This window comes from Canis lupus, chromosome 2 (genome assembly GCF_011100685.1).
Source record: "Canis lupus familiaris isolate Mischka breed German Shepherd chromosome 2, alternate assembly UU_Cfam_GSD_1.0, whole genome shotgun sequence".
NCBI lineage: Eukaryota > Metazoa > Chordata > Mammalia > Carnivora > Canidae > Canis > Canis lupus.
In genome coordinates this window covers 84,016,100-84,032,053 of record NC_049223.1, presented here as the reverse complement: position 1 = coordinate 84,032,053, position 15,954 = coordinate 84,016,100, and the positions used below count along the sequence as shown (strand labels likewise).

General features: G+C 63.7%; 2 protein-coding genes across 2 annotated transcripts; one reads left to right on the top strand and one right to left on the bottom strand.

The window, feature by feature from the left end:
- The first annotated feature begins 981 nt into the window (after nucleotides 1–981).
- On the top strand, nucleotides 982–7,145 carry FBXO6 (F-box protein 6). Its single transcript, XM_038532017.1, has 6 exons — nucleotides 982–1,084; nucleotides 2,684–2,976; nucleotides 4,869–4,995; nucleotides 5,416–5,511; nucleotides 6,406–6,541; nucleotides 6,716–7,145. The coding sequence occupies exons 2-6, from the start codon at nucleotides 2,712–2,714 to the stop codon at nucleotides 6,944–6,946; spliced, it is 855 nt and encodes a 284-aa protein (XP_038387945.1). The 5' UTR covers nucleotides 982–1,084; nucleotides 2,684–2,711; the 3' UTR covers nucleotides 6,947–7,145.
- Nucleotides 7,146–7,296: 151 nt separating this feature from the next.
- MAD2L2 (mitotic arrest deficient 2 like 2) lies at nucleotides 7,297–12,017 on the bottom strand. The gene is made up of 9 exons (XM_038532018.1): nucleotides 11,914–12,017; nucleotides 11,605–11,656; nucleotides 11,304–11,422; nucleotides 10,243–10,314; nucleotides 9,637–9,737; nucleotides 8,789–8,883; nucleotides 8,407–8,480; nucleotides 7,824–7,916; nucleotides 7,297–7,602 (listed from the first exon to the last, which is right to left on the bottom strand). Exons 2-9 carry the CDS (start codon nucleotides 11,642–11,644, stop codon nucleotides 7,561–7,563), a joined length of 636 nt encoding a protein of 211 aa, XP_038387946.1. The 5' UTR covers nucleotides 11,645–11,656; nucleotides 11,914–12,017; the 3' UTR covers nucleotides 7,297–7,560.
- Nucleotides 12,018–15,954: the final 3,937 nt, after the last annotated feature.

Here is a 15,954-nt window from a genome sequence, read left to right as displayed (position 1 = left end):
CTTCTCTCTCTGCCTGTGTCTCTGCCCCCCCCTCTCTCTCTCTCTCTCTGTGTGACTATTGTAGATAAATAAAAATTTTAAAAAATTAAATTAAAAAACGCAGAGAAGTTTTCACCTTTGAGTAAACTGAGCCCTACCTGAGGTCATGCCCTCATGAAGGTAAAAGCCAGGATCCAGCCCAGAGTTTCAGTAATCTCCGTGGGGTGGGGGTGGGGTGGGGGGAAGTGGCGAGTAATGGGGGGTTAGGAAGGGCCTGGAGAGGTGGGGGGCTGGGAAGGGAGGGGAGGGGTAGGGGGTGGGAGGGGAGGGGAGAGGTGGGAGGGGAGGGGAGAGGTGGGAGGGAGAGGTAGGTGGGAGGGCAGGGGAGGGGTAGGGGGTGGGAGGGGAGGGGAGGGGTGGGAGGGGAGGGGAGAGGTGGGAGGGGAGAGGTAGGTGGGAGGGCAGGGGAGGGGTAGGGGGTGGGAGGGGAGGGGAGCTGCGGGGGTTTAGCACGGGAGGGGAGGGGGGGTAGGACGGGAGGCCCGCACGCCTCCGCACAGCGAAGGAACTGGTGAAGAGTCCCGCGTGGGCTGCGCAGAGGTGGAGGCTCGGCGAGGAGAAGGCTGGGAATCCCCCGAGGGAGGCGGGGCCCCCGCAGGGGAGACAGGTTCAGGCTACGGGGTCCCCGCGGCGGCGGCGGGAGACGCTGGACTTCCGGGGCGGGGCGAGCGGGCCCGGGGGGCGGGGCAGGGGCGAGCGGGCACGGGGGCGGGGCCGGGAGGCGGGGCGGGGCACGGGTTGGCGGGGGGCGGGGCGATCGGGCCCGGGGGCGGGGCCGGGAGGCGGGGGCCGGGCGAGCGGGCCCGGGGGGCGGGGCCGGGGAGGCGGGGGCGGGGCGAGAGGGCCCGGGGGCGGGGGGCGGTGCCGGGAGGCGGGGGCGGGGCGAGCGGACCCGGGGGCGGGGCCGGGGAGGCGGGGCCGGGGGCGGGCCCGGAGCGCGGCGCGTGACGCGGGGCGGGGCCCGACAGCCGGCAGCGCAGCGGAGGCCGCAGGCCCCAGGCGGACCCCGAGCTCCGGTCCCGTGGGGCGCGGAGCCCGCGTCCAGGTGGCGGCCCAGCCGGGGGACGGGCGCGGCGCGGCCCCGGGGCGGCGGGGCGGGGCGGGGCGGGGCCTCCGGGGCGGCGGCGGCGGCCGGGGCGGGGCGGGGCGGGGCCGGGCTCTGGCCCCGACTCGGGGGAGCGCGGCCGGGGAGCGACGCGGGCCGCACCTCGCGGGGGGGCGCCGGCCGGGCGGGTCGGGACCTCCGGGCAGCGACGCCCGCGGGCCCTGGGCGGCACCGCGCTTCCCCGGGCCTCAGCTTCCGCGTTTGAGAAATGGGCGCGCTCAGCCCGGAACTGAGACGTGGGCGCGGGGACGGTGCCCGCGGGGCCTCGGGCCGCACACGGCAGCCCCGCCCGCCTCGCCCCGGCCCCCCGAGCGGCGGAAAGCAGGGGGCGGATGTGGGTGACCAGGTGCGCGCGGGACCGGGCGGGCGGGGCCGGTCCTCCCGGTCGCCTCTGCCCCGCCCAGCGACGGGGCCCCGGGGGTGTCGGGAGGCGCCGCGCCGCACACCCGGCGGCCCGGACCCTGGAGGCGGCTGCGGTTCCTCCTGAGAGCGCGGGGGCCCGGGCCGCTCGGACCCTTCGCATCAGCACTGCCGCCGGGGCCGTGTCGGGGAGGCGCGCCCGGCCCGAGGCCTCCAGAGCCCCGCGAGCCCCGCGAGCCTTGGCCGAGGCTCCGTGCGACACGAGACGTGTCCTGGAGCCGGTGCGGGGCCGACGAGGCCCGTGAGGGACGGGGCTGCCCCCCCACCCCCACCGGGGCCCTCAGTGACCCGGCTAGCGGGGCAGGGCTCCCCGGGGCAGGGCTCCGCTGCTGGCCCTGCGGGAATCTCCAAAACCCGGTGTTCTTGGCGGCGGCGGCCACAGCTGCTGGGAGGGAAGCCCAAGCCCTGACGCTCCGCGGCACCTCCCCGCCGGCCCCGGGCGGAGAGCTTTACCTGCACCGGCTCGGTCCTCCGGGCCCTGCGGAGGCTGGGAGGCCTGGCCTCTCTCGCCCGCTAGCCACGCAGGCCGGGGGTCCAAGCCCGGGCAGCCTTGCTCAGGGTCCCTCAATCTGTTGTGCGGTGTCTGAGCAGTTGGGAGTGGGCCCTGGCCTGATGCCCCAGCCAGGACGGAGGCGGAGGTGCTCCCCAGGAGGGAGTTTCATCACATCGGGCTTCCAGGCCAAAGTGCGCGACCTGGGAGAGGAATGCGGTCGCCAGCACTAGCCCCACCCCTTAGGGAAGCCGTGACCGACACCCTAAAGCCGTTAGTTAGTACATCCCCAGACTAACGCTGAGTTGCCAGCACTAAAAGAACGTCACCACGACCTCCTGCAGGGGCCGCAGACAGGGGCCAGCTCACTGGGCCCAACAACTTAAAATTTAGCAATCATTTTCTTACTGGGAGAGGGCCTCTTTAGATATTAGCTCCTAAAGTCCTTCTTAATGTTTATCACATGTTTTCAAATGCACGTAACGGTGACCACTCCACATTTTTGCAGCCTACTAAGTCCTGGAAAGGTGCTCAAACCCCTCTTGTTTCACAAAGCAAAAGAGGATGAGGAGCCCCTGGGTCCTGCGTCCCAGGTCCCGGGTCGGGGTCATAACCAGTTGCCCCCACAGGCCTGTGTGCGCCCCGCCCGCCCCCGCCATGGCCCTGGTCAGCATCAACGAGCTGCCCGAGAGCATCCTGCTGGAGGTGTTCACGCACATCCCCGCCCGCCAGCTGCTGCTGCGCTGCCGCCCGGTCTGCAGCCTCTGGCGGGACCTCATTGACCTGGTGACCCTCTGGAAGCGCAAGTGCCTGCGGGAGGGCTTCATCACCGAGGACTGGGACCAGCCTGTGGCCGACTGGAAGATCTTCTTCTTTCTGTGCAGTCTCCGCCGGAACCTCCTGCGCAACCCGTGTGCTGAAGGTGGGCTGGGGGCCGCCCAGGGCTGCCTCCCTCCCTTTCCTGAAGCTCAGGGCCTCCGCCCCTGGGGTTCCCACACTATCTGGGGTGTTCTCGCACACCCCTAGCACCTACCGGACGCCCGCCCCGGTCCCCCGCCTCAGCACCATGCGCCCGCACCTCTGTCGCGCCCGCACCTCTGTCCCGTCCGCCCTGCTCAGTACCTCTACGGCACTGTCAGAACCTGCGAGCCTCTGCTCTCGCTCGGGGCGGCGGGGCTGTTTCTTTGCCACAAGCTCCAAGGTCCAGGGGCCTAATGGGTCTTGCTCGCCACTCTGCCCAATGTCCCCAGTGACGCCTTCACATAGCCCGTGCTCGAAAAATGTTTGTGGAATGAACGAACCAACTGCTCGTTCACCTCCCCCCCCTGCTCCAGCATGGTCCAAGCTTCCTGACGTGCGTAGAGGGCTTCCCCCGTGCCAGGCCCTGGACTTCACTGGCTGCGGGGTTCACAAAGGTCATTCCCTCCCACTGTCCCCGTGACCCAGAGGAAGGAAATGAGGAATTCCAGATGTGACTGCATGCACATCATTTGAAGTCTCTGTTTAGCTTTTAATGTTCTCTTGTACTTGCCAGGGTTTTTTTTTTTTCTCCTTTCATTGAGCACCTACTATACACCAGGCACCAAACTTCACGTTGGGGCTTCAGCAACAATCAGTGCAAGCACAGTGTGTACACTGAGAATCCCTCTCCTGTCGATTTTCTCTCCTGATCCTCACGAGGACCCCAGGAGTTGGCCAAATAAGTAGGGTTGGCTCCATTTTATAGATGGGGACCCAGGATGAGCGTCCCACCCAAAGATCCAGAACCGGCCAGTTGCCAGGGTCTGGTCCTGATGCAGGCGCTCGGGCCCCTCGGAGGCCCCAGAGATAGTGGCTCACACGCTCCATCTCTCTGCCTGCCCCAGATCCCACTCAGAAGCTGCCCCGCTGGGCTGCCAGCTCAGCTCACAGCTCCCCAGAGCCCACCTGCAGCCCTGATCATGCTGGGCTTGGGCTGGCAGCTGTCTAGCTTAGGTCTCTCCTTCGCCTCTGCTCGGCACAGCCCCACTCCTGGATTTCTGGGTCACTCCTCTCGTTCTCTACTGGCAGCAGGCCGCGGGGCCTGGGGAGTGGGTGCCGGCTCCTAGTAGAGCACAGGACCAATTGGGAAAAGCTCCCTCGGCGATTGTTCTGGAAAGCCGGGGTAGAGAAACACCGCTGGGCTTTTTTAAGGTCCTCCTGTCTCAGCCTGAAGGGGGAGACGGGACCTGCCAGGCCAGCCCAGTGAGAATACAGGGTTACTGTGTGCCGCCAGCCCAGGATGCCCACTGTCGGTTAGCCCTCCCGCGCTGGGCAGAGGGGGTCCCCGTGACCCAGCGGCAAGCCGGTGAATCAGTCTTTGGGGCCCTTCAGATCTCAGCTAGAGTTAGGGTGTCAGGGGAGATGGCAGTCAAGTGAGTGGTTTGCACTGGGACAAACAGACTTGTCGTTAAGGACAGAAGCGTCATCACCGGCCCCTCATAACTGCGTTTTGAGAACTGAAACTTCGGTGTTTCCCGGAGCCCCTCAGCAACGTAAAAGGAAGGAAATGCTAGTTTAGCCTTTTGGTAATGCTCTCCCGCCGCCCCCCCCCCACCAGCCTCATGCTAGGAGTCAGGCCAGTCAGGGACAGGGTGGGAGGGAGGAAGCCCCAGACCACACGTGACGGCGGCACAGGTGGAAACGTGTTGGGAGGAAGGGCACTCTGTCGGGCGCCCCGAGGCCCAGCTGGGGTACACGCCTTGAGATGTGAGCGTGAGCAAGCCCAGCCCAGGCGGGGAGGACCCGGCCGCATCTTTACACGGGGCTCTGACCTCGGCTTCTGCTTCTCCCTAGAGGATATGAAGTCCTGGCAAATTGACTGCAATGGGGGAGACGAATGGAAGGTGGAGAGCCTCCCTGGAGACCACGGGACAGATTTTCCTGACTCCAAAGTCAAGAAGTACTTTGTCACATCTTATGAGTAAGATAAACCACCGGGCTGCAGTGTGGAGGGGAAGAGGGTTGGGACAACTCTTGCCAAATCTCAGGCCAGAGCGAGGGCCTGTCTGTGCAGCTCGAGGAAGGTGGAAGGTGGTTCCCGGACAGGCTCAGAGTCTCTCACTTCTTAGAGCAGGAGAACTCGGTGGCCGAGATTCATAGCAGTGGGGGGTGAAGAATAAGGGCCGAGAGCCCCTGGGTGATTAGGGCAAGTCGGGGGGGTCTGCAGGTTCCTCCTCTAGGAACACGAGTTCATGGAACTAGACCACAGGCCGCCACACAAGTGCGTGTTTCCCGTAGGCCAGCACCAGCAGGGGCAGCAGTCCTGCAGAGTCAGGGGACAGTGCTGGGCCAGCCATGCCAAGGACACCTGGGAGCGTAAGCCTTTCCTTTTGCTCCACAGGATGTGCCTCAAGTCCCAGCTGGTGGACCTCAAGGCCGAGGGCTACTGGGAGGAGCTGCTAGACACGGTCCGGCCTGAAATTGTGGTTAAGGACTGGTGAGTGGGGCCGGCCACGCTCTGCATCGTCCCCTCATCTTCCCGGGAGCACCGACAGGCTGCGCCCACTCTGCCCAGCCAAGTCCTAGGGTGGGGCTGCCCCGGCGGCCGGCCCACCTGGCCCCGCACCCACATGCCCCTGCCGCCAGCCAGCCCTCGGCCCGCTCACACCTCCTGGCCTTCCTGCATCAGCATGTGTTAATTCCAGTTTATAGATGGGGAGACTGAGGCCTATAGATAAATTGTCACAAATTGATGCTAGAGCACCAGAGACACCCGGACCCAGCCGCCCTGGACCTTGCTCACAGGCCTTCTGCGCCTGCCTCCCCTGCCCCTTCTCTGTGCAGCCCTCTGCTCCTTCCCAGGCTCCTGCTCTGTGCCAGAGCTGTACAAGGTTCTGGCGTGGCCCACAGCAGAAGCAGGACCCCAATCCCCGTGGGGCCCCAGGGCCACCATTCTAAGGCAGGGGGTGGGGTTTGAGGAGTGCGCAGAGCTACAGGGGTGTGGACAGCAGGACTGAGCACAAGGTGGGCCCTGTACCAGCCCCATCACACAGGCCACCCCTAGAATCTCCCACGGAATCCCCAGTCTGATCCAGTACAAGGTCCAGGGACACAGCTCCCACTGCCCAGGCCTTTATCTCTGTGGAGAGCCTTTTGCTTTGTTAAGGGGACGTCTTCACTGGACACCCAAAGGAGTTGCCACTCGGCCCCGACGCGGCCCCGCACACTGCTTACCCCAGGGACACAGGAGGGCCCGGAGAGCTGGGAAGTCAGCTGGGCCTCGGGCAGGGCAGGACGGTCCGCCTCAGGGCTCCAGTTTGTGGGTGAGCGGCCTGCCTCCAGGGCCGCCTTCCGTCTGGGGCGCGCAGTCCTGAGCCCCCCCTTCCCTCAGGTTCGCGGCCAGAGCCGACTGTGGCTGTACCTACCACATCCGAGTGCAGCTGGCCTCCGCCGACTACATCGTCCTGGCCTCCTTCGAGCCCCCACCTGTGACCGTCGATCAGTGGAACAGCGCCAAGTGGACGGAGGTGAGGCCTCACCTGCTTGCCCCTCACCACCCACTTCTCCGGGGCCAGGACGGCAGGAAACCGAGGCCTGGAGCCCCCGCCTCCCGGCCTCCCTGCTCCTCCCCAGTGGAGCTGCCGCCCCACCTGTGCCCTCCCCAGCCCTGACGATCACTTCTTCCCCTGCCCTCCTGCCAGGTCTCGCACACTTTCTCCGATTACCCCCCCGGCGTCCGCCACATCCTCTTCCAGCACGGAGGCCAGGACACGCAGTTCTGGGCGGGCTGGTACGGGCCCCGCGTCACCAACAGCAGCATCGTCATTGGCCCTAAGGTGACCGGGGACCCGGCCCGGTTCCCCGCTCAGCCCGAGCACACACAGGGCCGGGAGAGGGCCGCCCGCTTGCCCTCCTCGCTTCATCTCCACTGACAGTGTCTGCTAGCCACTCCTCCGTCCTGTGTCTGGACCAAACCACCCGCAGCAGTGCCCTCCACTGAGGCTGCGCTGGGCGCAAGGCCCTGCTGGGGAGCTGCTGCCCCACTTCCAGCCTGGAGCAAACCCACCAGTTGGCGGTAACTCCGTCACGTACTCTGACATTTTGTGACAATAAACGTTTTCAGTAAGACCAGTGTGGGGTTGGGTCTGGTGGCGGGAGGCCCTGGCACTGCGGCGGCGAAGCAGCCCCTCCCCCCCGCCAGCGGCTGCTCCTGCGCTCCCCGCTCTGGTTGGGGACAGCCCAGCTCGGCCCTTGGCGCCCTTTATTGAAACCACTCACAGCACAGTGTTTGAGACAGACCGTGTTGACCGGCCAGACCACAGGAGCTAAGATAAGGAATCCAGGTCCGAGCATCGTCCCTGCCCTCCTGGGGCGAATCCGTCCACGAAGGCAGCCAGACCTGAGCCCGCCGCGCTGGAGGGGGGCCGGTCCATACCCCGAGGCAGTAAGAGCACTTGAAACCAGGGTGGCCCCGCAGCACTGCCCTAGGCTGGGGCTCCGGCGACGTCCAGCCGTTGCAGCATCCCTGCCGGGGCCACTCACACCCTCAGCTGCTTTTATGAGCTCGCTCTTCCACGTAGAGCTGCATCTAGGGGACAGGAGTAAAGAGCCGGGGTCAGGAGGACGGCCAGTGGAGGACGGCACCCCCTGGCCCCTGGCACGCAGCTCCGCCCGCGGCTGGGGCTGTATGGCGCAGCCACCCGGTAAGAGAACGGGGTTTGGGCCTTAGCCCGGGCATTCCCTGGTCATCTCCAAGCCTCGAGCCACAGGCCTCCAGCAAGGCCTCAACACACCTGCGGTACGGCTCACCTTTAAAATGTCAGACGTCATGGTTTTCAGTGGTATCAGCCGGGGGTCGTGCATGTGGACGTCCTGCTCATCTGCCAGGATCCAGGGAAAGTCCTAGAGAGGGGACCGAGGTCGGGAGGTGGACGGGGCTAGGCCGGGAGTGGCCTGTGCTCACGCTGCTGCCCCCCGCCCAGAGCTGGGGTCCTCAGGCTGCAGGGAGCCGCAGAATCACTGGGGAGGTCCCAGCTCTGCGGACTGCCGGGTCCTCCACCGGCGAGGCCGGGTCTCGGGTCCGAGCTGGGCTGGGAACCCAAGTGGTTTAACAAGCCCCCAGCACCAGCTGCGAAACTGGTGGGCAGAGCCCCCCGCCTCTTGGGAGCTGTGCTGGGCCGGCTGCCGCAGGCACGGCGCCACCCCCTCTGCTGAGGGCCCAGGCGGGGCACGGCGAGCCTGTGGCCACCCGGTTAACACACAGCTAAACCCGCTGGATGCCAGGCGCTGCCCTAACGGCGGCAACATCCCCGCCCACTCCGAGCTCGGGCCCCTGGTTTCCAGAGCCCGCCAGCTGTCTCCTGCCCACCTTCCCAGACCTCTCTCATCTCACCTTGATGACCTGAATCTTCTCCATGTTGCGAGTGGCAGCCTCTCTCGTGTGCACTAAGACTGTGAAGGTACAGCCTGAAGAGGCAAGAGTTTGGTCAAGGCTGGGCCACTTCCTGCCTGCCGCTGGTCAGGGCTCCCCCCTCCCGAGCTGGCTTGGCAGTGCCCAGAGGGGAAGACTGTGAGCCGAGGGCCAGGCAGCACAGTCAGCTGGGAGACAACCCAGGGAGGAGTCAGGGTAGCTTCCTGGAGGAGGTGGGCTTCCAGAGGTTCTAAAAGGCAGGAAGGAAGAGAGGCGGCTTGCTGCAGCTGAGCAGGGACCTGAATGCAGACCAAGCCACAGGAGCCACGGAAACGCCCGGGACGAGGGCGGGGGGTGAGCACACCTGGGGGGTTGTGGTCCAGGACCGCATCACAGACGCTGATCTTCAGGATGAAGGCTCGGAGCAGCTGCTCCACGTGAGACAGCAGGGAATCTGAGCTGGAGGGGAAAAGGAGGGTCTCCCATCACAGCGGCACCCCTCACCAGCAGGCAATCGGCCCTGGGGGCAGAGCCTCCTCTGTGTCTGAGTGCGTGCGCTCCTGGGGGCCCGGCTACCTCCCTTGTCTGCAACACGTAAAATCACCTGGAGACCAGGCCACAGGGAGCCCAGCCTGACAACCAGGCCGCAGCCCAAGCCTCCGCACACCCCAAGAAGCCTGGAAAGGGCCAAGGAGAGGAAGGGCTTGCCCGAGGCCACACAGCAAGCGGGCGATTCCGGTGCCCTGACCTCACCCCGTGAAGCCGGCCGCTGACCCGCCGACACAGGGCCCAGGGTCAGCTTCTGGTTGACTGTGGGCTGGATGTGTGACTGGGAAGTCAGGAAACTGGGTCTGTGTCCTGGCTGTGCCACCTGCTGGGGGACCCTGGCCAGAACCAGCCAGTCAGCGATACTATGGATTTCCAGTGTGGACACCTCGGGTTACATGGAGACCCCCTGGCGGCCGGCCGTGCCTCGGCCCTAACAGGCCCTGTGAGGATGGCCTGCCTCGTCACTCTCCTCTTTACCCGCTTCCCGGAGGAGGTGGGCTTTCACAGGGGCCCTAAGAGGCAGGAAGGAAAAGAGGCGTGGGGCAGCCCAGTAGGAACCTGAGGACGCCGCCCTCACGGGGTGAGCGCCCTAACGGGGTGAGCGCCAGGGCTGTTTCAGGGCCTCCCAGCAGCCAGCCAGGACCCCAGGGAGAGGCCGCTTACCTGATGGACAGCAGTGGAGGCTGGGTGATTTCAAAGACGAATTTCTCCACCGGGCGGTGCTCTTTGTCCAAAATTACCACCACCACTTTCTCCACATCATTCTGCAAGGGCAGGAACCCCCTACTCCAGAACGGGGTAGCCCACCCACCGCCACCACCGCCCTGCCCAGGAAGGATGGGAGGGCACACTCACAGCGCCGCTCGGCTTCCAGGCTGAGGGCCCCTGAGAAGTTCAGGTAGGCACCCCTGCTGGGTACAGACCAAGAGGGGAGGGGATGCCTGGGCCCCATGGGGGTACCTCTTAGGGGCAGGACAAAACAAGGAGGAAACCCTGAGGGAACAAGCCTAGCAGAACTGGAGGGCAGGGAGAGAAAGAGATGTGGGAAAAATCCAGAACCCTCCGGGGCAAGTGCCACTTGGCCAACTCCAGGAACCAGGGCCCCCCTGCCCTGGGGTCTGTCCCTGGGCAAGGCTGGTCTCCAGGGTACAGGAAACAGGCTTTTGGGTGCGGAGCATGGGGACCCCGCACGGTCCCAGCATCACCGCGTCCTGCAGTGCAGGAGGAGCAGACTGGGGGCAGGGAGGCTGGGGGACTTGGTGCCCTCACCTTCTCCAGGAGGGGCTTGACACAGTGCAGGGTGTCCTGGATATACTGGTTCAGCTCCGGGTGGCAGGACATCTGCACACAACCCCAAGACGGCTGGTGAGGCCCAAGGCACCAACGGGGAAGCCCCCTGCCACCCCTCCGGGAGCCCAGGGGGAGAGGCCAGCAGCTCCCTGGGGCTCCCCGCCCAAGACCCTGACTTCCCATCATGGAGCTAAGAACTGCAAATGATCCAGGGAGAGGGAGAAGTTAGAAGACGAGGATTTAGTTCAACATTAGCACTTAATATAGTGGTGGGCGTTTCTAATGTGGGCTCCGTGGGCTCCTCCAGGGGCCAAAGTCCCTAAGTTGTGTGTATTTGGGCATGCAGGCGTTTCTCCCAGGGAAGGGATCCAGAAATTAAATCAATTTTTAAAAACTGCGTGCTGAAACTAAGAGCTATGTGTTCTCAGGCAAATCTCTTAACCTCTCTGAGCTTTACTTCATCTGTGGAAGATCTTGTTGAGACAAAGTGAGATAAGGTCCCAGGACACAAGGTGCTCGGTAAATGCTATTCTTTTTTCCTTTTCCCTGAATACCCTTCAAGCTCCCACCACCTCCCAGCATCGGGGCCACTGAATTATTCTAATGTTTACTTAGAGCCTAAAGGGCCTGCACTTCTAGTGAGTGGGCGGGTGCGGGGGGGGGGGGGGGGGAGCACATGTTACTGCTTTGTCTGCCTTTTAACCTAAAACCACCCATAGCATCGATGGTAGAGAGAAGGTCCCTGCGGTTTATAGAGGAACCATTCACCAACCTCAGGAGCCCTTTCAAACTTCGACCATGCCCCAGGGGCAAGTCTGACCCCCAGGGCCTGGTCCCTAACTGGGGCAAGGGGAACTCCCAGGTCCGAGGGGATGGAAAGAAAAGTCCAGGCAGGAGGGGCAGGAGGCCGTCGGGTGGGCTGGGGACCGGAAGGCAAGGCCAGGCCGCTGGGGAGTGGGAGGAGGGTTCACCATCCACCCTCTACCCACTTTGGGGTTCGGGGATGACCCGGTGGCCCAGGCCGCGGCGTGGAGACTCACCTGCACCGGCACGTTGTACTTCTTACGCTTCTGGAAGATGCCCACGGGGTACACCTCGCGCACGTAGAGGATGAGGTGCACGGCCACCTCCAGGAACTCGCAGAGCACGTCGGCCACCACTGGGGGGCACAGAAGCGGGAGAGCTCGGGGGGGGGGCCCCCGGCCCGGCCCGGGCCCTCCCGCAGGCCCCGCCCCCATCGCTGCAGGCCCCGCCCCATCACGGCAGGCCCCGCCCAATCACTGCGGGCCCCGCCCCCATCGCTGCAGGCCCCGCCCCCGCCCGCAGGCCCCGCCTCCCCACCTTGACCGAAGTTGAGGTCCTGGCGCGTGAGCGTGGTCATCCTGGCCGTCACCTAGGGTGGGCGGGAGCGGGGCTAGTGCCACGGTCCGGGCAGTCGCGGGGCCGCCGCCTCCGCCGGGGCACTCGGGCACTCGGCGTCCCGGTCGAGGCCAGCGGCTGCGCCCCCCGCCGGTGGGCAAGGCCGGAGCTGCGCTCGCGGGAGGGCTCGGCCCCGAGGGCCCGGCGGGCTGCGCAGGCCCACGAGCGCGAGGCGGACCCGCCGACCGGAAGGCCCCGCGCGGCGGCCCGCCCGCCCCCCCGCCCGCGTACCGGCTGCGGCCCCGGGGACGCCTGGCCCGGCCCCCGCGGGGAGCCCCCGGCCGGACACTCGCGCCTCCCGCTCAACCCGCGGCCCGGACGCCGCTCGGTGACGTCCGCGGGGCTCCGGCGGGTCCTAGAGCCCGCCTCGGCCTCGGCCACGCCCACTCCGCCGCCAGCCAACCGCGGGGGCGGCCGGGCGGCGGGGGCGGGGCCCGGGCGGGGCCCGGCGGGGGCGGGGCCTGGGCGGGGGGCGGGGCGCAGGGTCCCCGCGCGGGAGAAGGCCGCGGCCGCCCGCCCAGGCCCCGCCCCGGGCGCGCGAGGCAGGACACCTGCGCGGGCCGCGCTGCGCATGTGCCCCGGGGCGGTCTCCGCGCTGCGAGGGGCGGGCGGGCGGGCGCTGCTGGCGGGGCCCCGGGGCGGGCGCCCCCGGGTGAGCGCAGCGACCTCCACTGGGGTCCCCCTCCCGGCCTCAGCTGCCCAACCGACAGCGAATCCGCCGGCCCCGCCCCGCCCCGCCCCGCCCCCGCCCGGGAACTAGGTGCCGCCGGGGGTTACCGCCCTTCCGAGGGCGCCAGGCGTGCGCCAGGCCGGGGCTGGGTGGCCGGCGGATCCCCAGCACATCCTCAGCACAGTCCCGCGGGGCGACTGCTAGGCTTGTCCCCACTTTACAGGCGAGCGAACGACGTCCCGAAGGGGCAAGCAGGCTGCCCGAGGCGGTGCGCGGGGTCGGCCTCGGCCGCCACTTTCCAGTGCAGCCCCCGGGGACACGGGCTCTGCAAGGGCCGGGAGGCCCCTGGGACTTAATAACCCTATAGCATTAAAATCATCATCACTGGCATAGATCGGACATTTACCCAGCAGTGATTTCTTTAATTCCCTCCTTAACCCATTTTCCACACCCACTTTATAGATGGCAAACAGGCTCGGAGACATCCCGCTCATTCGCCAAAACCACACGGTTGGAATATCAACCCAGTCCTGACTTCTAATCTGACGCCAGGGCTTCAACTCATTTTCAGCCGCCCCCGTTACACTACAGGTGGGAAAACTGAAGTCAGAGAGGTTGCCGTGGAGCTACAGGCAACAAATCACGACCAGAAGCCTGGGGACCTTGACCCTGACCTCCAGGGACATAAGAGCTTGTTAAGGGGCCCCCGGGGTAGCTCTGTGGTTCAGCGCCTGCCTTCGGCTCAGGTCGTGACCCTGGGATCCGGGGTCGAGTCCCGCATCGGGCTCCCAGTAAGGGGCCTGCTTCTCCTTCTGCCTGTGTCTCTGCCTCTCTCTCTCTCTCTCTCTCTCTCATAAATAAATAAATCTAAAAAAAAAGAACTTGTTAGGAGTCACGTCCACCTGTGGGCACACAGATCTCATCAGGATGTTGCTTAGTTATAGCTCAGGATTAGAGAACTGTACCCCCTTTACACCGGGACGTCTTCAAACTTGCATTTGCCAACTTCTGATGGGGCAAAGGCAGGGGAGAGGGTAAGTGACTCTGCCCGTTAAGCCAGGAATACCAGCAAACCACTTCTCAAGAGCAGTCCTCAGAAATCTGCATGAGAATCCCCGGGGAACTCATTAAACACCTGGAACCCAGGCCTCTCTGACTTACTGGATCACTCTGGGTGCAAAGTGGGGTGTTGGTCCTCTAACAAGTTCCTGAGGGGCCCCGATGCCCAAAAACATATGGGGACTGCCCCAGCAGTTCGGGCCGTTCCATGCTTACCCCAGAGGGATAGATGATTTATTTCAAGAACTGATGCACCTGGCAACACATTTTGGACACAACAACCCTTCTCAGGACTTGGGGACCCTGCCCATGCCATGCCATGTAGGAGAAGACCATTTCCACACAGAGCCAGTTGAGCAGCTCACTGGCTTGTGAACAGTGCCCCTGGCTCCCTGAGATTTAATCACTGTGGATACTTGGGCACTGGAGAAAGCAAGGGTCCTCTCTGCCCCTCTTCTGGAGGCGGTTCAAGCAACTTTTTTCACTGTCAACAGGAAGTAGCAGTCATGGGGGCAGGGGGGATAATAATTCCTTGTAAAGGGTTTCTTAGGATTGGATCCTGGGGTGGGAAGCTCAGAGTCCGGCTGGTGGCCCCTAGGGTACGGTGTGAGCAACATCGGGACTCATGCCAGGCCCCCAGCCCTTAGCCCGCTGCCCCAAGAAGACACAGCGCAAGCCACCTGTAGGTTTCCTGACCCCAGAGCTAAAGCACTTCAAAGAAACCTTGGTGGACACACAACCCAATGCTCAACATTGTTCAGATGCAGAAAGTGGGTCCCAACAACCTTTGTTTGACGCTGGGGCACCTGCCTTGTCAACTAGAAACCCATGGATGAAATGCCTACGTCTGCAGCTTTGGATCCAAAGCCAAGGTGGGCTGGGAGACAGGAGGACAGGTTCAAACCGGTCTGCCCCCGTAGTCCCAGAAAGGCCTCTGTCTCCTCGTTTGTGAATGAACAGGCTGGACAGATGTTCCCTAAACCTCTGACAGCCTTGGGTTCCACGGGGCCAAGAAGCTGGGGGCAGGGGGCCATGAGGGAGCTCTGTGAACACTCATCTGTCATTTCTATGCACCGGGCTCTGCGGCATCTGGGTTTCTAGATCTTAAGCACATCAGCATGACGGATAGTCTTGGGACCCAGATTACATTATGGGGTTAATTTATTACATTTTTGAATACCCATTTGCTGGGAGACTGTTTTTCAAAGTTATTTGCATATTTTTCACCATAATGACAATATGTAGGAGGGCATCTGGGAGGAAAGGATGGATGTTTAGGAGGAGAGAGAGCTTATTTGCCAACTGAAGCAGGTCCCCGAGGGTCTGCAATGAGGACAGAAAGAAAATCACTCCCAAGAGACATTTAAATTGAAACTAAGAGAAGGCAAGATGTAAGAAAGTCTTACAAAGACCAAGGCCTGCATGGACCAAGGGGGATTCCTGGGGTTCACTGAACAAACATGCAGTGAGTGAGCTGGGTAAAACAACACGCTATGGGGGCGCCTGGGTGTTAAGCCTTCAGCGCAGGTCATACACCCGGGGTCCTGGGATGGAGCTCCACATTGGGCTCCCTGCTCGGCGGGAGCCTGCTCCTCCCTCTCCCTCTGCTGGTCCCCCTGCTTGCACGCTCTCTTTCTCTCTCTGTCAAATAAATAAACATTTTTTTTAAAGAAAAAAAAAAAAAAACAGGCAATGAAGTATCCAGAGTCCTAAGATACTTCCAAAGTCCTCCTATACCCACCAGGGTGATCACAAGACACAACATTCGTCCCACCCCTGTGTAAAATTCCTAAGACACCACACGCAGGAGGGGGCTGGAGTGGGAGAGCTACAGAGAGCCAGCCACATAGCCTGGTGACAATCCCACTGGTGCCCCGCTGCTCGGGGACCGGCCAGTTAGAATACCCCCTGAGCAGAGACCCAGGGCCTTGTTCATTCTTCTGGTCCAGCCCCTCCCCCCAGTGCCTGGCCAGGCCCAGGTTCTCATTCATGCGAATGAGTTAATGAAAGAACAGAGAGAGGAAGTAATGGTGCGCAGTGACACTTTGCCACTCGCCCCGTTCGAATCCTAACTTATCCTGGATGAGAACAAAGACCTCGGATCCCAGTGCCTGAGCTACAGGTGGCGATGTGCAGAGAACGGCTTTCAAAAAATGAAGCAGGAGCTGGGGAATGCTCACTACATGCCCCCCACTGCCCGCTCTGCACCCACCGGGCTGCTCCTGTGCCTAACACCCTGCTCCTCTCCCACCACTGCTCCTCGGCCAGCTGTGAGGCCCTTCCCTCTCTAATCTCGGGGTCCTCAGCCGTGAAAAGGGGTAATGGTAGCACTGATGCCACAGGGCTGTGGGGTGAGGGGGGACAAGTGAGATGCTCATAAAAATATAAAATCAGGGCAGCCCGGGTGGCTCAGTGGTTTAGCGCCACCTTCAGCTCAGGGCGTGATCCTGGAGACCCGGGATCGAGTCCCACATCAGGCTCCCTGCATGGAGCCTGCTTCTCCCTCTGCTTCTTTTTTTTTCTCCCTCTGCCTATGTCTCTGC

Excerpts from the sequence above, each read along its gene's own strand:
- FBXO6 (XM_038532017.1), top strand. The coding sequence starts at position 2,712 with ATGGCCCTGGTCAGCATCAACGAGCTGCCCGAGAGCATCCTGCTGGAG. Across the intron at positions 2,977-4,868 it reads GCGCAACCCGTGTGCTGAAG|AGGATATGAAGTCCTGGCAA; the intron begins GTGGGCTGGGGG and ends GCTTCTCCCTAG. Across the intron at positions 5,512-6,405 it reads GAAATTGTGGTTAAGGACTG|GTTCGCGGCCAGAGCCGACT; the intron begins GTGAGTGGGGCC and ends CCCTTCCCTCAG.
- MAD2L2 (XM_038532018.1), bottom strand. The coding sequence starts at position 11,644 with ATGACCACGCTCACGCGCCAGGACCTCAACTTCGGTCAAG. Across the intron at positions 9,738-10,242 it reads TCAAGCCCCTCCTGGAGAAG|AATGATGTGGAGAAAGTGGT; the intron begins GTGAGGGCACCA and ends CTGCCCTTGCAG. Across the intron at positions 8,481-8,788 it reads CCTGGACCACAACCCCCCAG|GCTGTACCTTCACAGTCTTA; the intron begins GTGTGCTCACCC and ends TTGCCTCTTCAG.